We start from the raw sequence: 10003 nt of genomic DNA on the forward strand, positions 1-10003 counted from the left end.
ACTATGTTACTGGGTTGTAAATAATAATAATAAGTGCAGGGTGCGGCAGTTACTACCATAGGAAGCTCGCTGGGCAGACCGCATGCACCATTTGGTCCTTTTCTGCCCGCATTACTATGTTACTGGGTTGTAAATAATAATAATAAGTGCAGGGCGCGGCAGTTACTAGCATAGGAAGCTCGCTGGGCAGACCGCATGCACCATTTGGTCCTTTTCTGCCCGCATTACTATGTTACTGGGTTGTAAATAATAATAATAAGTGCAGGGTGCGGCAGTTACTAGCATAGGAAGCTCGCTGGGCAGACCGCATGCACCATTTGGTCCTTTTCTGCCCGCATTACTATGTTACTGGGTTGTAAATAATAATAATAAGTGCAGGGCGTGGCAGTTACTAGCATAGGAAGCTCGCTGGGCAGACCGCATGCACCATTTGGTCCTTTTCTGCCCGCATTACTATGTTACTGGGTTGTAAATAATAATAATAAGTGCAGGGCGTGGCAGTTACTAGCATAGGAAGCTCGCTGGGCAGACCGCATGCACCATTTGGTCCTTTTCTGCCCGCATTACTATGTTACTGGGTTGTAAATAATAATAATAAGTGCAGGGTGCGGCAGTTACTAGCATAGGAAGCTCGCTGGGCAGACCGCATGCACCATTTGGTCCTTTTCTGCCCGCATTACTATGTTACTGGGTTGTAAATAATAATAATAAGTGCAGGGCGCGGCAGTTACTAGCATAGGAAGCTTGCTGGGCAGACCGCATGCACCATTTGGTCCTTTTCTGCCCTCATTACTATGTTACTGGGTTGTAAATAATAATAATAAGTGCAGGGTGCGGCAGTTACTACCATAGGAAGCTCGCTGGGCAGACCGCATGCACCATTTGGTCCTTTTCTGCCCTCATTACTATGTTACTGGGTTGTAAATAATAATAATAAGTGCAGGGTGCGGCAGTTACTACCATAGGAAGCTCGCTGGGCAGACCGCATGCACCATTTGGTCCTTTTCTGCCCTCATTACTATGTTACTGGGTTGTAAATAATAATAATAAGTGCAGGGCGCGGCAGTTACTAGCATAGGAAGCTCGCTGGGCAGACCGCATGCACCATTTGGTCCTTTTCTGCCCTCATTACTATGTTACTGGGTTGTAAATAATAATAATAAGTGCAGGGCGCGGCAGTTACTAGCATAGGAAGCTCGCTGGGCAGACCGCATGCACCATTTGGTCCTTTTCTGCCCGCATTACTATGTTACTGGGTTGTAAATAATAATAATAAGTGCAGGGCGCGGCAGTTACTAGCATAGGAAGCTCGCTGGGCAGACCGCATGCACCATTTGGTCCTTTTCTGCCCGCATTACTATGTTACTGGGTTGTAAATAATAATAATAAGTGCAGGGCGCGGCAGTTACTAGCATAGGAAGCTCGCTGGGCAGACCGCATGCACCATTTGGTCCTTTTCTGCCCGCATTACTATGTTACTGGGTTGTAAATAATAATAATAAGTGCAGGGCGTGGCAGTTACTAGCATAGGAAGCTCGCTGGGCAGACCGCATGCACCATTTGGTCCTTTTCTGCCCGCATTACTATGTTACTGGGTTGTAAATAATGCATTGCAAGGATTCTCCCTTCTGTCCTCCCCTCAGGTTGTTCTGGAGTGAACGGAAAATAACAAAGGCTCGGGAGTGGTTTCATCGCACAGTCAAAATAGACTCCGACCTGGGGGATGCCTGGGCTTTCTTCTACAAGTTTGAGCTGCAGCATGGACTAGAGGTAAGGGCAGGGCTCTGAAGTGCCTGTTCCATCTGTGCATTGTGATTTACATCTTCTCCCTTGTGTGACCTTCATTATGGGGTCTGACTTGGCATGGCTATGGACTCCAGCGCTCTACAGCTCCTGTCCTTTATCTGCTGATGAAAAACTAAGGACAAATGAGCCTGTATTAGGTGCCCATTGAAGTGAGTGGGGGAAGACCTCCTGTTTCTTACAGTGGTAGCCAGCCTTGTTCAAAACTTCTACTCGTTTATTCAATCAGCACTACGTCTTGAGTTCTGTGCTGTCCTAATCATTGAAGGGGCTTGATAGGAGATCCCAACACCACCCTTTAGCAGGCAGAAGTCTGTAGGTTTTCCAGATGTTGTTTTGAGTTTGAATGAAGTAAATGTGCGTTTTCTTGTCTCCTCTTGCTCCACCAGTCCAGAACAATTGGGTTTATCACCCCCTCCCAGCAGATTTATTTATTTATTACATTTATAGGCTGCTAAATACCGAGCTCCGCAGCGGCTTACAAGTAAACATGCAAGAAGGCTGTGAAAGATGAAATCTTAAACTAGACAGAGGCAGATCTCCCGAGCTTTTCCTGTGCATCATCTCCTGTTAGCAGCTAAAACCCATATTCTCTGCCTCCAGCAAACAGAAGAGGACCAGTGATGCAGCAGCAAATTCCATAACTGTCTTAAATAAAAATAGCTCAAATAAGAAGAGCAGCTTTACCTGCAACTTATAGAGCTGTCTGTGGGCCAGGTGCCTGTTTGACTGTTCTAGAGGAAAGGAAATGATCAGGTAACTATTGTATGGAGGCAGCGGAAGAAAAGGATTTTAAATAAATAAAGTAAGAACTAATTTCACATTTGAAAGCCCTGATACTATTAGCTCCCAGTCCCATTGACAGGCTGATGCAGTAAGCTGTGCGATAAGAGCCTGTACACTGAATTGCAGCACAGTTTTAACGCACAGGTTTCAATTTTTTAAAATTTCCAATGCAGTAAGCTAATTCTATGCTAATGCTATGTTATGCATCAGGAGTTAAAATATTTGGTCAGCACAGGCTGACCGCACATTTTAACTCAGGCAGACAGGAGCTGAACAGGAGCGAATGTTTAGGAGCTGAATCTGGAAAGCCCCTTATTTTAATAAGGTACTAATGTCGGAGCAAGACTGCCTTGGTCTCTCCTGCAATGGCAGATGAGTCGTGGGTACAATAGGCTCTCTCTGTGTGACTTGCTTCCACGACGAAAATTATGACTCGGAATAAGAGGCAAAAACAACTCAAACGAATGAGTTAATGGCTTCAGAGGCTGGGACAAGTTCTTCATTTATACCCCAGCATGAAGAGAGAATAGTAGGGCATAATGAGCCAGCCATTGATGAAGGAATGGCGGGTAAATAGAAACAGAAATTCTGAACTTCCAGTTTTACCTTGTGAGGTCAGTCATGCATTGGATTCATAGATAGATACTAACGTGTTGAAGGAACATTATCTGCAATTCCCACAGTATAAAAGCTACAGGGCTGCACCCAAATGTATTGTTTTTCATTTCAAGAAAGAAAGAAGCTTTCATCTAACACAGGCGCAGAGTAGGTTTTTCTAAATCCTGAGTCTCTCCATTTTTGTAATATGAAGATCCATATCAAGGGGAGTAGCTGTGACTATTCAGGAAGACGTTCAGTGTGAAGGAGAGGAAGATCCATTTAGATGCTTCCATACGGTTGAGGTTGCAGCATTAATTCACAAATGGTTTCATCACTTAGAAGCTCAGACAACAAAGAGTGTTAAGCGCTAAACAGACACAAGGATACCATACCAAAATCTGTAGAAACAAATATCAATTTTGTATTTATATTAATAAGCAATACAGATATCCTTGGGAGGAGCAGAAGGGCAGGACTTCTGACCAGACGCTCATGAGAAGCACTACTCTGTGTCTCTCCCTGTGCATTAGTGAAGTCTTCTTTTTATAGATAACAGAGACGGTCTCAATCCCTAAATTCTATGAACCTATGGGAGTATCACATATGCAGTTTCTCAGGTCAAAACAAGATAAATTTAGACCTATATTATCCTGATGCCCTTCCCAAATTGAGGCCTAATTGCCTGGTGGTCATTAATCTTCCATTAGTCTTTTGTCCTGTCATTTTCTTCACCTCCAGAGATATCTCCAAGACCTAAGCTGTTGTTCAGGTGCTACACTAATTGGGATATTAGCCTGAGATGCTGACCTTTTCCTTCTGCTTTTTTGTAACCCTATGACCCTCCATCACAAGTTTTAGACAGCTCTGGCTGCTGTTCAGATGTCTCCTGTAATTTCTCCAGGTCAGCCTCAATAGTGCATTTAGAGTTCACATGGCCAGAACTGCAAACAGCCAAGGCAGCAGAGGATTCTGGGTAAATCAGTCTCCATGTTGGTCTCAGACTCAAGCACACATATCAAGAGGAAGAAATCCCAGATTGGAATATAATTGTTAAAGTTGTTCACAAAACATCTAGGGCATGTCTCCTTCATTTTAAAATAGAAAAAATATTATTAACCTCATGGGAGTCACCACAATCTGGATACAGAAAACCAAAGTCTTTCTCAACACTATATCCACTTCCTCATGATGTTTTAGAATGCCTCTTCCAGATGCCAACAGTTGACATTATAGTCTCCACATTAACCTGAAAAACAACTATCCTGTGGAAGGAGGTGCAGCAGTTAAGGATCCCCAGGATAGAAAGAGATAATATTGAAACATGTTTTCTCAAGTCAGGTCTATCATTACAAATTGCTATTTGTAATAGTTTCGTAGCTAGAGAAAATCTTGCTCTGAGTGCAACTACTCCCAGAAAATGAAGAATCAGCTTGACTGGAATTGGCAGCAGCATATCTTTCAAATAGCATGAATGAGCTTATAAGAACTTCTTCAAAGTCACTGGCTTCATCAGTGGGCATCTGGCTCTTGGTCAAAAATATGCTTATGCAAGCTTCCCTTTAGGGGAAAACATTTGTTTGGAGAGGAACTCGAAAAGGTAGTCAAAAGCTTGAGAGATCAAAAACGCCAAAGATTGCCGGAAGAAAGAGAGAGAATACATTTTCGGATATACAGAAGTTGAGGGCAATTGCTTAACATCAGAAGATATCGACCGGGAAGCAACTTTTCACATGGGACAGGAGATTTAGGAGAAGAATACAGTCCTTTCGAGGAACAAGAAAATTAAACCTGAAATGGGTTCATTAGCAACGATATGTTCATTCCAGTGAAAGTTTACGGATCCACTCTTTGGTGCAGTTGATAGGCAGTCAATTTCAACAGTTTTTACCAAGAGTGAATTTAGATAACCTCAAACTAATGGGTCTTTGAAATTATTCAGAAGGGATATGCATTGAAATTAGAAAATTGAATTCAGGAAGCTTACATGATTTCATCATGTGGATTGCCCACAAAAATATTCACAGTCAAATACACACTAAACAAGTTGTTGATGTTGAAGGCAATGTATTCTGATCCATTTTAGGAGCAAAGAAAAGGATGCTAGTCTTTATATTTCACGATTCCAAAAAAGGACAACATTCAGACCAGTACTGAACCTTAAAGGGAGTGAACAGAAATCTACGTGTGCCAAGTTTCCATATGAAGATTCTCCAATTGGTCATTTTGTCCATATAGTAGGGTGAAGTTCTAATTTCACTAGCCCTATCCAGAGGCATGTTTTCATATTCCCATCCGAGAAGATCATTGGAAATATCTTCATTTTTATATAATGGGATAACATTATTAATTCAGGGCACTCCCTTTTGGACTGGCAGTGGCTCAAAAAACATTCATTAAAAGTAGTAGTAGCATTTTTAAGAAAAGAAGGGATTGTAGTTCATCCATATTTGGACAATTGGTTAATCAAGGTAAAATATCAAGAAAGTGTCATAGGATCCATCAGAGTGGTACAGCTTTTACAAAGTTTAGGGTGGGATAATCAATTATGCAAAAAGCAATCTTACCCAAACCAGTCTCTGGAGGTATCTGGGTGCCCAGTTCAATACCAAGGAAGGTTGCATATTACTGACTTCAAAGAGGGGTGACCAAGATAATCGAACAAGTAAACAAATTCTTGAAGCAAGGAACCTCAAGAGCATGGAACTACCTTCAACTGCTAGGGATAATGGCAGTATTTCCAGACCTAGAGCCATGGGCCAGATCTCACATGTGACCTCTATAGAATTCTCTTCTTTCCCTTTAGTCTCTTTAAACTCAAGACACAAGCATCATCTTCTCCTTCCTGTTCAAGTAAGAGAGTGTCTGTTTTGATGTTCAGAGATGCGCAGTCTGTTAAAACAGTGAACCTAAAAGCACCATTGTGGATTTCAGTCACCACAGATGTGAATAAAAGTAGAGGAGCACATTGCCAACATTAAGTTGTTCAGGGTCAAAGGAGAAGGAAAGAAGCCTCTTGGTCAATCAACAGATTAGAATCCAGACTGAGCAATGAGATTAGCACTCTTATTTTCAACACAATGTTCGCAGACCATTTGAAGATTGGAATAACCATGGATTACTTCTCTCTCAAAAATTTATATTCCACCCAGAACACTATGTTCTTTTCAAGTAAGGCTTTGAAGGCTGCACACATATCTGAAACTAGAGATTGAGCTTTCTCAGCATTGGGAGTCATTTTATGGAGTTCTGAGGAATGCTCCATGCTTAAAAAGCTTTAAGAAATTACTAAAAACACATCTTTGCCGGTTGGCATTCGACATTGAGAATTAATCCTATTCTTAGTCGCTCAGGCCACTCTGGAATATTACATTTGCCAGACCTAATATGTTTTTGAAGAATATTTGTTTTAATGTCCTTATGACCTTTGTTTTTTATTTGTTTTTATTATGTATTTTACTGTAAACCACCTTGAATCTCTAACTAGGCAATATAAAAATTCTTTTAAATAAATATTGTGAAGGGGAAAGAGTGAGAATACTAAGCGACAATGCAACTTCAGTAGCATCTGTGATCGAACAAGATAGAACTTGAAGTCTATCAGAGGAAATAAATATCTTATTCAACTGGGTGGAAATACATTTTCTTTTTTACAGATTTTGGCACATTTATAAATCAAGTAAATATACAAGCTGATTTTCTAAGCAGAAATCTTCTGGATCCGGATGAGTGGAAACTCAGTCAAGAGTGATTGAAAGGGGTTCACCTCAAATGTAGCTTATGGTAATTCAGAATTACATTAAAAAAGGCTACTCTTCCTCCTTGACTTCTATTTAGTTAAAAGCAAGAAAGAATTTGAGATCACTGGCATATGTACTTGTGTGACATTTATTTGAGGAACTTTGCAAATTGTGAGCAGATATACCAAATATTTTATCTTTCTTCCATTAAATTCTTTAAAGGTTCAGGTAGCAGCAGTGCCGCGTTAGAGGTAGAATTAAAGGAAATTATGTTGGCTCTCATCCGGATGTCATTCATTTCCTGTGTGGGGTCAAAATCTTGCATCCCCCATTTTGAGCAATTGTGCTACAGTGGAATCTAAATTTGGTATGAAAACTTTTCGAACCATTGAAGCATGGCAGAATGAAGTTGTAAAATTAAAGACAGTCATTCTGCATGCAGTAACCTCGCCAAGACACATTGCAGAGATTCAGGGATCCCCTTTAGGAATCCATTTTTAAATTTAACTCAAAATTTAGTAATAATTCATCCAGTTCCTTCATTTTCACCAAAAGTGATTTCATTTAAATCCGACTATATCACTGCTGACATTTTCAGTGGAGGAATGTGAAAGAAAAAATAAGTGTTGAGGTCATCTGGCTGTACGATGTATCCTTATTAAGTACTTGCAAATTAATTTTGTACATTAGATGAATTGTTCATTTTATTTGGAGGACCACATAAAGGTTAATCAGCATCAATAGCAACCTTAGCAAGGTGGATTAACCCCTTTCAGGACGAATATATTCGGGGTGGACCGGAAAGGGGTTAAGGAAAGAATATATTCAGCTCCATAAATTATCAGATCCCTTTCCACAGGAGCTCAGAAGCAGTGGCTGTACAAATTTGTAAAGCTGCGATGTGCTCTTTTGTAGCAAGCGTTCTCAGAGCAGGTTTTAACATCATCCCACCCAGAATAATTGGGCTTTGAGACTTCCCAATCATTCTGGACCGGTATAGCAGGATGGGAAAGGAAGGAAAAATGTATACTTGCCTGTAATTTCCTTTCCTTCGGTCCTGCTATACCAGTCTAGAAACCCACCCAGGAAGCTAAACATTGTATTGGTTACAGACAATTTGTTAGTTAGCAAGCATCTCAACTTAAAAAATACATATTTGGCATTACAAAAATGTATTTCAGAAACAGAGCTTCCTCTTCTAAACCTTTATAGTTGCCTTAGAAAAAAAATCTTTCATTACAAATTGTAATTATTTTAAGGTTTCATAGACTGCTTTGTCAGGGGAATACTGACTTGAACTGCCCTGCACCACATGTAAATCGAGATGTTGCAGAAAAAAGTCATGTGATCTGCCTCACTCTCCTGGGAGGGGGAGAGAAACCCAATTGTGTAGTAGGACTAAAGGAAAGTAAATTATCAGGTCAGTATACATTTCTCCCCACTCACCCTGTGTCACTTCAGCTAGTGCAGTACATTTCTAGTTTTTCTTTTTTTTTTTTACCATTCTACGTATCCAAAGTTACTGAAATTAATGTTTTGGGGACATTTGCCCACTTAAAAAAAATTGTTTATTAATCTGATAAAACTACAAATATAAAAATGAAGCGTTAATGAAAGCCGTTGAGATGCTGCTTTGTGCTGCTGAGTCTCCTGCCTGCGGCGCAGGCACTGCTGCTGATGTTTTAGGAAGACACAGAGGATGCAGTTCCGTGTTTGCTGTGTTTCCCCCTGCAGGAGCAGCAGGAGGAGGTGCGGAAGCGCTGTGAGAACACCGAACCTCGCCATGGTGAGCTCTGGTGCCAGGTCTCCAAGGATATCCAGAACTGGCAGCATAAGATTGGTGAAATTCTGCTGCTTGTGGCTGCCAAGATTAAAAATACCTTCTAACCCCCTCCCCCTGGCCTGCTCTGGATTCCGCCTCTCTTTCTATTAAAGGCGTGTGTGCTGTATGTGTGCCGTGAGCTGCTCAGTAACTCACATTCCCATAAGGGGAGAGGGCACCTGTCTGAGGAAGGAATGGGGAGGGGGGTACCTTAATAAGGAAGGGAGAGAGGGCTTAGGAGCAGATGCCCCTCCTCTACCAGACCTTTGGCACCTCCCTCCCGATCCTGACCTCCATTAAATTCATGGACTTTATGAAAGGAAGAGGACAAAAAAACAAGTGTAAATAATTTGAGGTGGAAGTGTGGTGTTAATCCTGATGGGGAGAAAGGGATGAAGAATGGTGCTGGGTCCAGTGCCTAACGGCAGGGACAGTGGGGAAACTCCTGCTGCACACAGCACCGACACTGAACGAGACCCATCTGGACCTCATTAGTCAGACCCAGATGTGAGTGCCTGTGGCCAGCGTGTGTGTGTTATCAGTGAGAAATGATTGTGTAGACGTTTTATGTACTGTCTGCGCTGCTCTGATCCCCTCGCAGAGCTGTTCCAGCTGGAAGGAGCTGGCATTCTGCTGCTGAGGAGCAGGACCTTGCCTTCACTCTGTGCAACATTTTATTCTCTATTGTAGGATAGGATTTTATCTTTTTGCACTTCTGTACTGCTACCATCAAACCCTGGGTTGGACTTTGGCTTGTTTCAAATGTACAGTTGTAATGTGACTCTGTAGAATATAAAGTGCTTTTGGACAAACCCTTGGGCCTGCATTTTTCACGTGGTTTCCTGACTCTGTTCACTAGCCTTGTGGCTGTTTCTGGTGAGATCCAAGCTGGGTCTCCTGGTGATGACATTAATGATACCATGGCCCTGTGTAACTGCAGCGGTAAAGCTCTTCGCAACATGACTGTTCCCAGGAGTGCAGCAGAGCTTCAAAGATTAGCAGCTAGGCCTGGCCTACTCGTCTGCACCCCAGTGCTTTAATAGAAGGAGCAGAGGCCTCCCTCACAGCACTGAGTACTCTGTGTCTGGGCTTTGGAGGGACAGTGACCCAGCATATGGTGGTTTGATGAATCATTGCCATTACTGGTGCTAATGAAACACAACCAGTTTGTCTCGTACCATCTCCTACACATTTCCTTCTAACCTGCTTGCTTTGGTATTTCCATTGCTCAGGTTCATCTGTCTTTCGTGACATT

General features: G+C 41.9%; 1 protein-coding gene across 1 annotated transcript in view; it reads left to right on the forward strand.

The window, feature by feature from the left end:
- The window catches only part of PRPF6 (pre-mRNA processing factor 6), a 127447-nt gene extending 117886 nt beyond the window's left edge, over positions 1-9561 (forward strand). Inside the window, exons 19-20 of the mRNA XM_029612461.1 lie at positions 1644-1770; positions 8661-9561. Of these exons, the coding sequence (XP_029468321.1) occupies positions 1644-1770; positions 8661-8813 (280 nt within the window). The 3' untranslated portion in view covers positions 8814-9561. The remainder of the gene's footprint in view (positions 1-1643; positions 1771-8660) is intronic.
- The last annotated feature ends 442 nt before the right edge of the window (positions 9562-10003 follow it).

The sequence above is a fragment of the Rhinatrema bivittatum genome, chromosome 8 (genome assembly GCF_901001135.1).
Source record: "Rhinatrema bivittatum chromosome 8, aRhiBiv1.1, whole genome shotgun sequence".
Taxonomy (NCBI): Eukaryota; Metazoa; Chordata; class Amphibia; order Gymnophiona; family Rhinatrematidae; genus Rhinatrema; species Rhinatrema bivittatum.